General features: G+C 36.7%; 1 protein-coding gene across 1 annotated transcript; it reads left to right on the forward strand.

The window, feature by feature from the left end:
- Positions 1–69: 69 nt before the first annotated feature.
- LOC139961550 (monoglyceride lipase-like) lies at positions 70–14,657 on the forward strand. Its single transcript, XM_071960816.1, has 7 exons — positions 70–321; positions 2,541–2,647; positions 3,323–3,459; positions 5,706–5,813; positions 6,835–6,924; positions 8,818–9,033; positions 11,375–14,657. The coding sequence occupies exons 1-7, from the start codon at positions 230–232 to the stop codon at positions 11,552–11,554; spliced, it is 930 nt and encodes a 309-aa protein (XP_071816917.1). The 5' UTR covers positions 70–229; the 3' UTR covers positions 11,555–14,657.
- The last annotated feature ends 3,305 nt before the right edge of the window (positions 14,658–17,962 follow it).

Genomic DNA, 17,962 nt, shown 5'->3' on the forward strand with positions numbered 1-17,962 from the left:
AAGTTATCAATTTCCTAGGAAATTATCTGCTTAAAAGGATGCGCTTGTTTATATTGTAAACTACACCTGTACATTATTATTGCAAAAGTGAAGATTGCAAGCAGGCAAAGCACCCGAAATATTTTACAGGCCTAGCCTTTACAGTTACTGTACTATCTATAGTGCATCTTTACATAGAAGAAGTTGTCGTTTGTATTTGATAAGTAAAGTGCTGTAACATTTCATTGAAATGGCGGAGGAAAGTGACGATTTTCCACATTTTATTAATGCCAACGGACAGAAGATATTTTGCAAATACTGGGAACCAGAGACGGAAATATGGTTTCACATCTTTGTTTCAATAGTTATAAGGCCTAGGTCTAACTAACAGTAACTAGGCTAAGTAACATTAAAAAGTAACAGTAACTAGGCCTAGGGTCTAAATCATTTATGGGTACACTAGCTTACTGTACACCGTCACTATGACAGTAGTACTGCTATGTATGTTGTAATGTTCACAAGTTCTACACTTTTCTTGTCTGTTTGTAGTTGGGCTAACACCTGAGGTTTTAAAAAAAGTGTTGTAACTTGACTAACATTAACAAGTAACATCATATGGGACTGCTTTTAGTTTTGCACTCACTACTCATGTAAGCAGAATTGTACTGAATTTCAGAATTTAATATTATTGTTATGTCAAAACCATACTCTAGCCTAGGCCTGGGACAAGTTTCTGGTGTTAATATGTAATAATATGTAATACTAGTTAACAGTTGAGTTAGGCCTAGCATAGTTCTCATAGCCATAAAACTTTTAACGTTATAGACCTTGACCTGCTTGGACATGCATAACTGATTATTCCTTGGCATCACCATATTTATTAAAATTTTGATTGTCTAATACATTCCATTGATTCTGACACCATAATCTGTTTGTTTTAGAACTGATTGTTGATCTTATTACTGAATTTCATTTGAGTGTATGTATGTCAATTATATAATATCATTCCAAAAGTAAAGCTTCCTACTTTAAAACTTATTTTTTTGTAAACTAGCTAAATGAATTGTTAGGAAAAGTATAATATTAACCAATATACACAATAGAAGATAGATTTTATCAAGTTCTAGTAAATTCATGAAACTCATATGCTAAGTAAAATTGGAAGATTTCAAACTTTTGTGACTTTCATTTGATAATTATGAAATGGAACTTTGCTAGTCAAATAAATGAACTACATTTTTATGTGGTTTTTCAAACAAAAAAACTCATCACAAAAATTTGTCATTTTTAGAATTATTAGAAAATGATTTCATGAGAAGTTCACAGAGAGCCTCAATATAGTGCATGGGAACAATGTACAGCAAACATATATCAATTAAAGATAAGTACTGTTACACAGATTGAATTCGAAAGTAAGACACCCTGTGTACTATTTCAAATACCCTGTACAATTGGTCTCCTTTGGGAAGCTGTTTAACAACCGCTCTTCTTCATCATATCCTGTATTGGAGGTCAATGCTACAGTACAAAAGATTCTGAGCTGTTAAAATATTAGCTCACTGCAAAGTTTGCGAAACAAAATAGACATCAGCACTTTCACTTTGCTAGTGGTTAGAAGTACATGTAAGTACATTATACAATGGTCCGACTTTCCATACACCCACAGTTGACATAGCTTGGAATTGTCATATTGTTGTTCTGTGGTACAGTGAGTTTATCCTACATTTGTTCGTAATTATTGAAGAAAAGATCTTTGGAAACATGTCTTTGAAGTCAAGCTTACTAAACTTATATTTCCTTGAGCATGTTTTGTTTGGCGAAACTAAAAAAGTGGAACCATGAACAAGTCAATCACCCAGCACATCAGAGTGCAAGTTCATCAGGCATGCTTGCAACTTGAGAAGGGCATGCATGGGATGGTGTTACTTTAGTTTAGAGATCGTTTAACAATACAGATCACACTGTCACACACATTATGACCCTCTGTTGAAATGCTGGAGAGCCCCATTATTATACATGGCTACAAACATGTGACAATGAATACAATATCTGTACTACCATATCAATTCTTAGGTAAATAAACTGTATGGAATTATCAATATTCACTAAAACACTGTTATCTCAGTTTTTGATATACAGTATACTGTGTACTCTCTAACCTGGCCTTATCACAGGAGTTTGAACTTTTTTATCTTAGGTTATGGTGCCTTCCAACGTCAAGATATTTATAATCATCATTATCATAAATTATCTTACAAAGGTGGCTGTACAATTTATATTTGTATAGTGTGTGTGTATAAACTAATTCGCTAAATGATAAGTCAGAAAATGATGATATAGATACAGGTAGCTGTACATATTAGACATTAATAATATACATTACTCTTAGTAATTGTTAGTTGTGTCCCTAGTAAGAAACTCTTCTTTTTTGTTTAATGGAATGGGCGGTGGATATGGGAAATACTCTATACCTAGATATTAAGAATGCTTGCAGCTGTTTTAATTTTCCGTACTTACAGTAGTTCAAAGTGTTTATATTTGACTTGTTTCTCCTTTCCCAGGGCCTTGGCATTTGTAATCCATGGGTTAGGGGAACACATACTGAGATATGAACGCATAGCCAAGATGTTGACGGACCTTGGCTTTAAGGTTTGCGGCCATGATCACAGTGAGTAGTAGGGAACATGGTAGAATATGAAAGATAGTTTTAGGATACATTACAATTGATGCCTTTTCACACTGATTCCTTATAGGTACTACGCTTGACTCTGTGTTGAAAGGAAAATGAAACGAATCCTCAGGATGTGATATGTGCACATACAGTACCCAAGTGTTTGCATGCCTGTTTGAATGTACACATGTGACACGTTGGCTTGTAAACATGACAACTTAGTACTGTATATGCCCAATGGCTTGGATGATTGTTATTAATGAAAATTGTGCACCAGTCTAAGTTTATTCTTGTTTCTCATATTGTTGTTGTATGGGTCCAAGGTCATATGAGGTCAGTAGCAGTGAAAATCTGACAACTTCAATGTTAGCTAATTCAAGGAAACATACTTCAGGGACCTCATACTTTACACCTTAGGTATACTGCAGTGGGTAAGCTCAATAAGCTGGTTTATGGTCAACATTCCCAAGTTCTCAACGTATTCGCAGATCGAAGGATCAAACAAAGTTTTAAAGAAGATAACTTGTAGTCATGTTAACTTCTTTTTCAGTGTAATGTAGCAGTGATGTATTGTAGGTTCTTATTTCTGTTTTGCCATTGAAACAGTGCTAGTTCCAGCTAGTGGAAAGAGTTATAAAAATATAATTTTTAACATATCATCTTCTTTTTTAGTTGGACATGGCAAGAGTGAAGGGGTTCGAATCGACGTCGAGGAGTTTTCTTTTTATGCTCGAGATTGCTTCCAACACGTTGACATGATGAAGGAGAAACATCCCAACCTGCCGCTGTTTGTAGTTTCACATTCCATGGTAAGATCAAAGCTCAGTTGTGATTGAAGTAAATTAAATTCAGTTCTGTGAGACATTAACCATGATTTTGATTGTGAACGAATATGATCTGAGTACAGTATGAAAGTGTTAAATAATCTGACATATCGTATGAAAGTTAATGAGCCAACAGTTTCTACTTTCACTCGTCACAGCAGGGTATATATGCCTGGAAATATTTTTCAAGTTGATTTTCCGTATACCTGTAATTCATCCGTTGCCTCATCAGGATAGCAGGATTCTAGACGACCTACGATCAGTAGGGAAAGCGATGATATTGAAAAGAGACGCGCCCAAGGGGGGGGGGGGAGACGTGGAAGGGGTCCTAGCAGTACGAAATACGTAGACACAACGCAATAGTATCCAGTTTCATCAGTGTATTACAGCACAAGTTCAGAACTGTTAAGAACAGCCTCGGCCCAGTATTAATTAAAGGTGAATGCCAGCATCCTTCAAACCCTCAACATCTATGGAAGCAGTGTCATCACAACCAGGAAACTCTTGCCATCAAACCCAGAAAATATCTTCAATTAATTAATTTCACTCTTAAAACTTGCTGTCATAGAACCTCTATACTTAAAATCTTGGTCAGCAGTTAACAAACAGCATATGGCCCCAGCTGGTGACTCACTGCTTCACTCAGTGTAACAATATATACAAGTCTCTAATGACCTTGGAAGCAAGAGCAGTGGTACACTATGTAGTGTGTTTAAAACTTACTCACTTACTAAAACTTACTAATTACTCGAAACACTAAGAAAATGACCCTTTAATCTCTTAGAAAATAGGCAATAAACACTGGACTAAGTTCTGTAGCACATGTACACTAAACCCACAGTTGTAGAGAGGCTATACAAATTAGTTAGCCCACTGCTCGATATCCTGTTTCTAGAAAGTTGAGAGAACAAGGAAGGTGAACATGAGGATGACAGAGTTCACCCATGGAGAGCCAAACAGGCAAAATTTCACTTTACCACAATATATTAATAATAATAATAATAATCTAGGCCCTCTTAATAGTACTGTAGTTGTCTGTTAGTGTGTATCTGTAAGCAAACGTATAGTCAGACTCATCACAAGGATACTTGTTCAAATAAAGTGACAGGGTTGCATGAAGCCACGAATATCAAGTTTGAGGGAATCCCTAAAACTACTTTATACTTTATTCAAATATAGATTCAACCTTGGTTAGGCCTTTACTTAGTGTGTCTCAAGAAAACAAATCATCCACTTGTACAGGTGTCTTAAAACTGGAAACAGAGCACTTGAGCACTGTTAGTACTGGAGTCAACCGACACCATTACTCTGGAGAGAATAAAGATTCTGCATTCACTAAGGAGATGGAGGTGTTGGTTTGAGTAAACAAACATGAATACATGTCAGGTAGCATATTGCACAATTTGCCCATTGACATATATGTCCATGTATGCTAAAATATCAAACCGATACAGTCGCTGTAAAAGCATTGCAGAATTTGTTCTAGATTTGAGGTACCCCTCACCATATAGCTGCCCATTCATGGCACCCTCCGACTTTCTGTATCATGACCATGTTGAGTTCTAGCTACATGGGGTTTTTCCCTCAGTGAGGACAAATTTATATGTCTCCTATACCGCACCCTGGAGTCTTAAAGTGGTCTGGAAATCTGCCTTCATATCCCCAATTATAATAAAGGTCACATACATTTTCATAGATGAAATTCCACATCTAAACCACATATGAAAAAACAACCTTGAATATTAACAAAATATTTGAAATGGATTTTCTACATTTGGTAGATATATTTGAAGTGTGTAACTAGAAGTATGCCTTGTTAATGGTGGATGTAGATACACTTTTTTTTAGAATTAGACATGACTGATATCCTGTTTAGAGTGGGCTATTAAGAGAGAAAAAGGAAGCTATTAAACATCACATGAGAGTCATTAACATATTCAGCAGGTGGTTTATTATTATTGGCAGTGGTACTTTCAAGGATATCTGTAGGTTGTTGCTCTGGCAAGAAATTATGTATTGGTGGGAAAGTAAATCAGGGGAAAGAAGAGAAAAAAAAATTATGTATGAACTTGAGCTATTTTACATGAAAAAAAGTCATTGAAAGTTTGTCTGCTGATGTCTATAGTTTTCTCCTCACTTCAAATGCTGTTTTTTCAATAACATTTAGCAAATTTAGCTGATGGCTTGAAATCCAGTTTTTTGAATCAGTATGATTTTCCGTTCTCTTTTAGGGTGGCCTCATCAACATTATGATGGCAAATGAAAGACCAAAAGAATTCATCAACCTCTTAATATCTCCATGCCTTGGCTTCAATCCAAAAGATGCCACACCTCTGAAGGTAATATATAATTTTTTTGTAAATTATGCATGACCGGGTTAAATGTCTTTTGGAACCCATACATGATGTAATCATCACATATTAAACTAGAAAACATTTGCTGTCATTTTTTTAGGCTGACAGCAGAAATTTGTCGCTGCTTTTGAGAAACAAAATCTGATATCTATTATAGCACTCATAAACAGGAAATTGCCAATACCATATAGTTCCAGAGCTGTCATACCACAACTTTTTTTTTATATTTATTTTTCGCTGTTTCTGATGGTACACATTTTTATAGCAAGGGTTACAGCATTCAATAATCATTTATGAGAGTAGAATATTGTTACAGAGATTCAGATAGCAGTGCTTTCGCAGACCAGTTTCATGCAAAGCACAGACCAACCGTAGTTGATGGGTGTTGGGAATCTAAATGCACCATTGAACTCTGAAGTAAACTTCCTTATCTCCCAGGGTGGTCTCAAATGGATCAAGCAGCTCTTCAAAAGGAAGCCACTTTTGTATAGGGCAGGGGGGGGGGGGCACAGTGACAGGGATGGCATCGGCAGTGACAGTGGTGACCATGACAGCAGTTACTGTGACAGTCTCTAGATAACTTTCCATAAGGAAATTGTCAATGTAATGAATAAGAATGATTTTTTTTTCATGGCATCTGATGCAACCTGTCATATTCTAGATGGTATAGAAGTCAGTATAAAAAATTGGTGGTTTCTTGTGGTATGTTTATATCAGTTCTGAAATTGGTGATATTAAATATTGGATTCTGGAATATTACCAGTGTAAGAACCCCTTTGCAACATCTGGAATGGTTGGATAATTTTGAAAGTATTTTTAAGTGAGAATGAAGGCAGTGCCTAGCCAAATGCTTGGTCAAGCAGCCAATGTTGGGATTTAAAATGCGTTTTTTTTTTTACTTTGGCAACAGACAGATTTCTGCGGAGAAAAGGTAACGTTTTACTTTATGAAAGAATTCAAATTCATTTTATGGATCTCAGGATTTTTTGTTTGTTTGCGTGTGTAGATTTCCGGTGCTAAACTATTATCTTGGTGTTGGTACCACAAGCAACTTCCAAAGATCAGCTCGTCTCTGATCAGCAGAGATCCAGCAGTGGTAAGTTTCCTTTCACACTTTTAAATATTTTTAAATATTTCATGGGAATTTGCTGCATGAATAAATTTCTAGAAATGTTCCCCTACGCTGCAAAAGAGGACAGATGACATTAAGTGAACAAACAAGTTTTGAATACTTGATGAAGAAATGAGCCAGTCTGTTTGTTTCGTCCAACCTGGGCCCTATTGACAACGTGTTTGATCCAATCTTCAATAAACTGTACATTAAAGACATTGAAGACTCGCCCCAAACCGCGTGCCGCCATCTAAAAAAGTTAACTTTCCGTTGCTTGCAAGTGAAGCTTATTTTGTGTCGCTACAAAATGCAGACAGTAATGAAACGTGATACCTTGTTATCTTTTATCTAGACCTGGACCCTAGACCCCTACGCTGCAAAAGAGGACAGATGACATTAAGTGAACAAACAGGTTTTGAATACTTGATGAAGAAATGAGCCAGTCTGTTTGTTTCGTCCAACCTGGGCCCTATTGACAACGTGTTTGATCCAATCTTCAATAAACTGTACATTAAAGACACTGAAGACTCGCCCCAAACCGCGTGCCGCCATCTGAAAAAGTTAACTTTCCGTTGCTTGCAAGTGAAGCTTATTTTGTGTCGCTACAAAATGCAGACAGTAATGAAACGTGATACCTTGTTATCTTTTATCTAGACCTGAGATGTCCATGCTGCTATGTACACTGTGTTGTGGGTATTGACTGTAGCTGTATGTGTTGACTGTACACTAGTGTCTAATTACCCATGGTAGCAAGCTGTGTGTGTATTTTCTGGGATCGATGGTGGTGTCTACCACTTCTGTTACACCTCATTCGAAACTAGGTCAGATTACCGGCATGAGACGTTTCTTTGTGCGCGAGTCTTCAGTGCCTTTAAAAATTTTAGTGAAACCCATATATGCATTAGAGACAAGGTAATCTATGTGTTTGGGCATCAACAGTGACGGCGTAAACAGAGCCGCACTTTCCATCCAAGAACTGCCCATTCATATCGTAATCAAATTGGAATTTCCATTTAACTTTCTATAGTTGTTATAAGGAACTCAATAAAAAACTGGTAAATATAATTATTAAGGTGTGAATGTATCGTTACATTAAATATTCTCATATTATAGGTGGCGATCAATCCCTAAGCACAATTTGCTTCTAGGTTGAAGTATTTTTCTTCACTATTCTGCTATAGAGTTATTCTGCTATAAGAGTTAATAGTGCTGAAAATTGGCATTTCTTTTCTGAGAACTGTCAAGGTTCTTTGAAAGGTTCGTTGAAGGCTTGTAGTGAAAGACTGGAAAAAGTTTGGGAAAATGTAACCTATTCTGTAGAGTTATTGACCATTTTTATTGCTCCTTTTTGTGTTTTAAAATGTGATTCCTTTTTGTTGACTCAGCAAAGTCAACACAATCTGGTGTTATATAAATTATACTAATGAATAATGGAAAACTGAGGCAAGCGAAATTATAGTTAATTGAAACGAGCAAGAAATTTATGGCTAGCATTGGATTCAAACCAGTGACCTGTGAGCTTTGGTCACTTGTTCGAATGCCATTCTAGCCATAAATTTATTTGCTCTTTTCCACATTTTGCAGGAAAATTTTGTTGTCTGTTTTCTTACGTTTTATCATATTTGTAGTAACTGTACAGCATCTTCTTAGCCAATCTTTGTTTTAAGCTTGTAATGAATAAATATCAACATTTTATTACTTAATTATTCCACATCAAACACTTTGCGAGAAAAGACATCAGTCCAATCATTTAGTTCCATCTTTTGTTTCTTAGCTGATTATTGTTTTCAAACTTTAGGCTACAATATTAGATATTCAAATCATGCAGTGTGGACTAGTATTTTATTTATTTATTTATTTTTTCTCTCCTTTTTATAGGCCAAAGATTATGATGAAGACCCCCTGGTATTTCACGGAGGCCCTAAGGTTGGCTTCGTAGTCAAAATGCATAATTGCATCCAGGCAGTTCTGCAAGCCGCATCTTCTGTTGAATGGCCGTACTTTCTGCTCCATGGAGATGCAGATCAAATATGTGACGTCGGTGGTTCGCGGACGTTTCACAACTCAGCTAAGAGCAAGGATAAAACTCTCAAGGTGACCATTTTTGTTATACAAATAATGAAATATATAAGGAGATAGACAACAGAAAGCTGACCAGGTTAAAAATAAAGAATTTGAATAAGTTGCTATCTGGCTGAAAACTTCTTTGCTTTTAATTTTTTTAAATAAATATGTTAATCAAAAAAGAAAATATATATAAAAGAAAAAAGGTTAACTATTTAGATTAAACAATTAAATCTAATAGTTATTATGAATTTACATGGTTATATTATTTAGAGATGCCCGACTGGTGTTCAAGTTGATGTGCAGGCTTTTATACACAGGTTACCCCAAATGGAAACAGCTGTACCATAGTTATCTAGTTTTTCAACTACTATGAAGCCCTGATATTGCTTCATTAGAAAGAATTATTAAGTCAATTTTTGAGAAGATAAACAATAGAAAGCTGACCAGGGTAAAGATAAAGAACAGAAAAAAAAATCACATTGTATCTGAAAACTTTGTTGCTTTTTCTTTCTCAAAAATAAAATATGTTAATCAAAAAACGAAAATATATAGATAGAAAGAAAGAAGATACCAATTTAGATGAAACGGTTTTTAATTTTGAAGAATTAATCAATTTTTCTAATAATAGTTATGAAATTAAGTGGTTATATTATTAAAAGATACCCAACTGGTGTTTCAAATTGATGTGAAGATTTTATACACATGCACTGCCTAATGGAAACAGCTGTACCATAATTATCTAGCCTTTCAACTACTATGAAGCCCTGATATTGCTTTATTAGAAAGAATTATTTATTTAGTTTTCGAGTAGATAAACAACAGAAAGCTGCCCAGGGTCAATATAAAGAATTTTAAAAAAATTCATATTCTAGCTGAAAACTTTGCTGCTTTCTTATTCTCAAAAATAAAATATGTTAATCAAACACGAAAATATATAGAAAGAAAGAAGATGACTATTTAGATGAAACGGTTTATAATTTTGAAGAATTAATTAATTTTTTTAATAATAGTTATGAATTTAAATGGTTTTATTATTTAAAGATACCCAACTCATGTTTCAATTTGATGATGTGAAGATTTTATACACATTTTCTGCCAAGTCTAGACAGCTCTACCATAATTTTCTAACTTTCCATATATAAGTATGAAGTCCTGATATTGCTTTATAAGAAAGAAAAAAATTATTAAGTCAATTTAAAAAATTTGATATATAACCATAACAGCCATATTCAGTGGAAATTCATGTTCAATGGGTCCAACTTCTTTTTCAAGATTTGTTGACAGGTGTCAAATAAAAAAGATTTCCACGGTTCTAATGTATTTTAGATTCTCCTGCAAGCAGGAACTCGCGAAGAAGCCTCATTGGCTTATCAAAGCCGCAAGCTGACAGAAGTCAGTCTCTTACATTCATATTTAACATCCATGATTATGAATTGTCAATTGTCAACAACTCTGTAACTGGACGACATACATTAATCTGGGAGTGACTCGAACCGGGGACCTTATGATTGAAAGGCACCGGCGTTAACCACTGAGCTAACACTCCTAATGGAATTGATGAGGGGTTATAACATGAACCAATGTCCTTCTTCAATAAAGAACGGCCCTGCTTACATGTATGGAGAAACCTGCTACTGTATAGTTTACCATCTGTGTCTTGGTTCATTCTTTTCAAACTAGTTTCTTTGGTTAGAATTGGAAAATATGCCCAAGAAACACTGCGCAACCTTGCAAAACCTTTATTACACATATGTTTCTTTTTTGTTAGCTCAGAAGAGTCAACACATTCTGATATTAGAAATAAATGAAAAATGGTAATCTAAGGCAAGCGAAAATCTTGACAATGGAAACGAGCAAAGAAATTTATTTATTAAGCATGGGATTCGAACCAGTGACCTCTAAGCTTAGGTCACTAGTTCAAATCCCATCCTGCTACTGTATAGTTTATTATCTGTGTCTTGGTTCATTCTTTTCAATCTAGTTTCTTTGGTTAGATTTGGAAAGTAAGCCCAAGAAACACTGCACAACCTTGCAACACCTTCATTACAATATGTGTGTCAGGTTTTACAAAATGTATGTCAGTTATTACACAATGTGGCAGTGTAATATTACAATGCTGGAGTTCTTACAACATTCGACAGTCCAAACACAGATCAGAAATGTTTCAATAGATTCGGAAATTAATTTTTGGGTGGATGATTTAAATCTAAATAGTTGGAAATTTTGACATGGATTTATGAGATGGAAAATGTCGATGCTTTATAAAGCTACATTAAAGGGACCGACTGTCTGTCACCCGTTCAGTTGTTGTTTCCATGGTTTCAGTGATCATCACGTGATTCAGTTTAGATGATCTTGCTTTTGACAGGTCTACGAGGGCTACTACCACGAATTGGACAAAGAACCAGAGGAATACGCAAAAGTCATCTTGGATGACATGAGAGAATGGCTCAGCTCTCGGCTGAATGGGACGGAGACGGGCGACGGTAAACCGGAGACGGACGAATCGGATGTCAAAGTTGAAGAACAGAATGCTCAGGAGGAGTGAAAGAGGTAATTAATATTCAAATAAACAAAGATCTCAAGAGTGTTAAACAGGAACGAAATCACCCCTCGCATATTGTTTTTTTTTTTATTGTTTTTATAGCTTCTATGAAGGAATGGGAGATCTCATTGGATAATGTATGTTTATATATCATTGCAGAATAGGATGTGTTTCTCTTTGTAATACCATTTTATGTTTATCAGGTTTTTTTATTTTTTTATCTCTTTCATTTAAACTGAATTTATTACTTTATGGTGCTTGAAGAATGATACAAAAAAAAAAGTGATCAAGTGCAGATGAACTCAGCTCAAGTATTCACAGAAACAGACAAAGATGTGTGTAAGATCTGTATACTTAAGGCTAATGATGTGTCGGTTGGGATTAAAGGCATTGAAGACTTGACCCAAACCGCGTGCAGCCATCTGAAAAAGTTAACTTTCTGTTGCTTGCAAGTGACGTTTTGTTCGTGTCGCTACAAAATGCAGACAGTAATGAAACGTGATATCTTGTTATCTTTAGCTGGACCTGTATCGTTTATAGAATGTGCTGTGGGTATTGACCGCAGCTGTATGTACTGACTGTACACTTGTGTCTAATTACCGATGGTAGCAAGCTGTGTGTGTATTTTCTGGGATTGATGGTGGTGTCTAACACTTCTGTTACACCTCATTCGAAACTAGGTCAGATTACCGGCATTAGACTTTTCTTTTTGCGCGAGTCTTCACACCCTTTAAGGAATTGTGGCAAATTTCTGTTAAAAAAAAAAGGTGAAAGGAGAGTAATACATTCTTACAATTTCACTGTTACATTTGGATGATACAGATACTCCTGCCCAAATATTGGGGAATGTGCTTCACAGCTGATAAGCTTATGTCCTGCTGAGAGTGAAGTTTGTCATCTTATATATGTAACCCATTGCTATTTCTCATCATCAATGTTCCTTTGAAGAAGCATTCCCCCTCTATTTATAAACAGTGTACTCCACAATTTGGTTGATTTTTAGACTAGAATATCTTCAAATAAAAACAATTTTTAGTCATTCTTTATAAGATTAGAAAATCCTGCATAGGAGCATACATGTTCAGTGTATATATATGCCCAATTTTTTTCCCCTCTCCTTTGAAAAATATGGCCATAACTTTGTCATATTACTTTCATTGACTGGGGTCCATTCAGAATTTACATCATTTGTGCTTACTCTTAAATTATGATTATTAGTCGATGAAATGATTGATACCTCATTGACGTAAAATAACTTTTTGCATTGTTCCTTAAAAGTTCAGTATAAATATGATTTTCCATGAAGTTTTTTTTGTATTCATATTTAGCGGTTTATTTTTGTAATGAAATATTTCATTTGGTTTAATATTTGTTCATTCAAACATATTATTTAAATATTATAATTCTCATTTATAACCATTCTACTAATAGTAAATAGTCATTTGATCTCTGTCCATGATACACGGTGATGTATTTATCTATATATGTATTAGGGCAAAGTCATCATCAACAATGATGAATTTTGCATATTCATTTATTGTCAAACATATTCGGATGGCAGATAATATGACTATCACAGGAAACCAAATAATATTCCATGTTGCTAGGTGAAAACCCAATCTCGATAACTTGTTCCTATCTCTAGGCGTGGTTGTTGGAATGTGACTTATTCAGGTATAATATTTAGGTAAACTCTACATTACTCTAGGAAATCGATCACAGTAGGTGGCCTGTCATGTCATCAAGGCACATGTTTTGTTAATAGCTTAACATTGCTTTTTATAATCTGGTTATTTGTTAATGAAAAGTGGAACACAGCATGAACTGGGAAATATAGCTGAAATATATTCTTTTAAGCTTCAAAGCACTGAAATATGTCTGTTAATAAGTTTGATATCATTATTGACAATTACCCCCATTGTTTTTCTGGGATACAGAACATGTTAGAAGAACAACATGTTTTTACATCTCTCTGTTGTTGAGGTTCAGGCAATTGCATTGTTCAAATTATAGAGTGTAAATGTGTGTTAAATGTGAAATGAACCCAATCAGCATGTTAATAGCAGGCTGTTAGATGTGAAAAAAAGTTGAAGTCTGCATGTTAAAAGCAGATTGTTAGATGTTAATTGAACCCAATCAGCACGTTAATAGCAGGCTGTTAGATGTGAAATGAACCCAATCAGCATGTTAATAGCAGGCTGTTAGATGTGAAAAAAGGTGCAGTCGGCACATTAATAGCAGACTGTTAAATATGACATGAACCCAATCAGCATGTCAATAGCAGGCTGTAAGATGTGAAAAACAGGTGTACTCCGCATGACAATAGCAGATTGTTAGATGTGAATTGAACCCTATCAGCATGTTAATAGCAGAGTGTTAAATGTGAAATGAACCCAATCAGCATGTCAATTGCAGGCTGTAAGATGTGAAAAACAGGTGTACTCCGCATGTTAATAGCAGATTGTTAGATGTGAATTGAACCCTATCAGCATGTTAATAGCAAGCGTTTAGATATAATCAGAGTTCAGTCAGCTTATTAACAGCAGGCTGTCAAATGTGGACAAAAGTTCAGTCAGCATGTTAATAACTAGCTGTTAGATATGATAAGAATGTTCATAGCACAACTGACCAGAATGTTACATATTTTAATAGTTACTTTAACATACAAGTGATTAAGTTGATGCGGTATGATTGGGAACAAAGAGTAATTGGAAGACTAGAAACCGTCGGTAGATTACACTCTCGGACGTCACGACATGAGGACGATCATACATCGATAGCACGCCACTACACGTGAAGCGAGGAGATAATGCCAGCATGGAGGGGATTGACCAGAACCGACGGTCTCGGTTAGACATGATTCAGTATATAAAGCAATACTAACCAAACGTTACAGGTTTTGTTCAGGGAGGAGTTGCTTTAGTCTTGCCTTTTTGTATTTATTCTCTAAGGCTTGAAGGAAAGAGTTAAACTATCTATGCAGGGTTCCTCAATGTTAATTTATTTTCTCACTGTTTAATCATGAATGAATGGTACAGACTTGATGTTGCTGTTTACTGCAAAATAATAAACTGACACCATGTACAAACAATGGCTATATTTGGAAGGTGTTTATTTCATTCTTTTTTTGTCTTTGCCTTCTTTCTTTGAGTGATGAATTAGTTTCCTTGTTTGAGAATGACATCTGTAATGTTACGAGATGTGTGCTTGTATATATCATTTCAGTGACTCATTCAGGACTTGAACCAATAGCCCTGGGATAGTTGAAATGAACTCCAGTGTAGGGGCCTGGGAGGGTCCTCCCCAGAGAAAAGAAATTTCAATTTGAGGAATGTTTAGACCTCCAGTTAGGTCTATATGCAAGGTTGTGCAAGTAACTAGGTTTAATTCTTTTGTGTGGGGTTAGAAAACAAGGGATGGGTGGGGATGGGGGGGTGTACACTCCCTGAATCCGCACCTGATTATTTATTATTTATTATTGTAAGGATGCTCCCTTAAACTTGGGGATTGACTATTAACAAACTTTGTATACTTCTTGTGCATTCTCGTGAAGAGCTTCTGTATTTATATGTCTTGGTACGGATCACACTTCTTGGTTTGGATGGATAACCGTTGCATTCATGATGGTATGGGTTTATGTGTGTGTGTTTGAGACGCCCAGCTTGTAAACAGGGTATCTGAAGAAGGGAAGGTCGAACCAATTCAATATTTAATGTGTAGAAGTACCACATTGAGTATAAGAAGTGTAGTGTTTCTTGTGTAGGTCAACAGTCACTTGGGGTCACCAGGGGTCAAATTGTGTAAACCTTGTAAACATGATATCTGAAGAAGGTAATCTTGGGCAGATCTCATATTTTATATATGAGATAGGTAAGAGTGGAGTGAGGCAAATAGTTTTTGGTGGAGGTCATTTTGGGTCACCAAGGGTCAAATTGTTAAAACTTGTAAACACAATATCTCAAGAAGGGAAGCTTGGGCAGATCTCATATTTAGTATTACATTGAGCACAAGAAGCCCATTGCTTTTATTGGAGGTCAAAAGTCATTTGAAGTAAAGAAACACTGAACATTTACCTCACTCCCCTCTTACCTGTCTCTCTACACTAACACACCTTCCTAAACATAATATTGCAAGGGAAGCTTGGACAGATCGCATATTTGGTATGTTATTGTACCACATTGAGTACAAGAAGCCTAATGTGGGTGGAGGTCAATGGTCGTTTGAGTTCACCAGGGGTCAAATTGTGAAAATCATTTTTTTACACAATATTTGAACAAGGACAGATGTCATACTTAGTGTGTTGATGCATCACCTATTGTACAAGAAGCCTGTTGTTAAGGTCAATGATCATTTCAGGACAGCCTGTGTCATCGTGAATTTATTGTCTTCACATCACACTGCTTTTCAATGTATTACTAAGATCAAGTATATTGTACACCCTTACTATACATTACGTCAGATTCTTGAAGAAAACTGCTCATGTTACATCATCGAAACCACAATGCAACTTTGCATTCTGGTTGAATGTGCCTGTCTAGGTTATATTGTATTAAGCCCTGTGGTGTAGGTATTGGAAAGTGTAAGTTCAACTGAGCCAAACTAACGCTGGGATTCATGTTATGTTAACCAAGAAACGCAATCAGCTTCGCGCTTGTAGTAGTATGCACCTCGCCGGTGACAAACTTGCATGAATTAGGCCATGATTGCCTTCAAGACGATAAGCTGGCATGAGAATCTTTCGTTCTCCGACTTAAACAGAAGTAAATGATATAGCCCAAGTGAAGCCTTTTGAACTGTTTTAGTTCACATGTGCGGATCCAATTGTGGTGCAGTGTACACCAGTGGCGTCGCCAAGGGGGGGCCGGGGGGGGGCACGTGCCCCCCTGGAAAACCGAGTGCCCCCCCCATCTGAGATTTGGGTTGGTAAAAAAATATATATATATTTTGCTATATTCAACTCCCATCATCTGAGTTGGTTTCTCATAAGGACAAAGAAGCACAGTAATTCGTATTTTCTTCAAATGAGCTGCGAAAAAATGAAAAAGTTTATCCTTGAACGTCGGGTATCGAAGTCGTAACCCGCGCCATCACAACAGGTGTCGATATTTACATTGAATGTGTCAGTGCTCACGCCATACCAGCGGATATACACGTCCGCTTCGCGAGCTACATGACTGTGAGAAGGGAGGGTACTGCAATATGTTGCCTTGGTCTGAGGTTGACAGGTTAGGAGCTGACGAAATGTGAGAATGTGAGGGTCCGCAGGCACCATACTTGCCTATATTTGTGGACCCAGATATTAACCCTGTTGTGTAGGGGGTGCAGAGGTCATTTGAGGTCAGATGCTTGTAGGAACAAATGGCGAATGTTCACACCTGCATACTGAGCCATACTCGATGTGTGATCAAACATTAGATTGCATGGTGAGATCCCTGATAGGAGCCAATAACGATGCTGGAACCTGTTACATCTTAATAGATAATGGGCGAAAACGAGAAGGACAAGAAAGGAGTCGGGGGTCATGCACACATTAATTCAACAAATGTAGGTTCTATTGATAGGGTTAGGCATAATATCGACAGCATGTGGTTCATATCCTCTGCAAAATTCTGCGCCTTGTTAAAATCATTACCTCAAAAATAGCAATTTCTGGAGATATCTTCAGATCGAATTTAGCATCAAATGTGGCAGCATTTTGCATCTAGCCCATCCTCCGTATGCTAAAATTTTCCAAAGGGGAGGGGGCAGTGGCGGCGGAACCGGGGGGGGGGGGGGGCTTGGGGGGCTCAGGCCCCCCAATGAAAAAGTTGAGGGGGCAAATGCATGATAAGCCCCCCCAATATTTACCAAGGCTCCGAAACGTGCATCTGCCCATTTTTCAATGCATACTTGTCGATCTGTCCGATGCACACGTATACTATAGGTGTAATAATTTTAGTAAATGCTGGGGGGACCCTCGGCCCGTCCCCTGGCTATAGACCACATTGTCACCCCAACCGCGTCTTCACGCCCCGTGAAAAGTGGAAGCAGTGAGTGTGAGTACCGGTAAGCGCAACACAACTTCGTCTTAGGCCAATGACTTGCTTCATTTCAGCCAGTTCTCCAACATCCCCTTCCTACACTCAAAAACGTCTTTGCGAGTACACTACGAGTAATAGCTACTCTCTTAAAACACCATCGAATATACAAATTACAATGTTTTTACAGACTTTTACGTGCAATCTGAGAAATTGCAGGCTTGAGACCCATATTTTAGGGCTAGGTATTCGCAGCATAAAACACTCGGGAAGTGCCGTTTCCGGCCATCTGGGGGTTTGAAAAACCCAAAATTTTCTTGTACGCTCCGCGCCAACCGATGGTGGCGCTCCGCTTAGATAGTCTCTACACATTAGCCCCCCCCAAATAATTTTC

The sequence above is a fragment of the Apostichopus japonicus genome, chromosome 20, assembly GCF_037975245.1.
Source record: "Apostichopus japonicus isolate 1M-3 chromosome 20, ASM3797524v1, whole genome shotgun sequence".
Taxonomy (NCBI): domain Eukaryota; kingdom Metazoa; phylum Echinodermata; class Holothuroidea; order Aspidochirotida; family Stichopodidae; genus Apostichopus; species Apostichopus japonicus.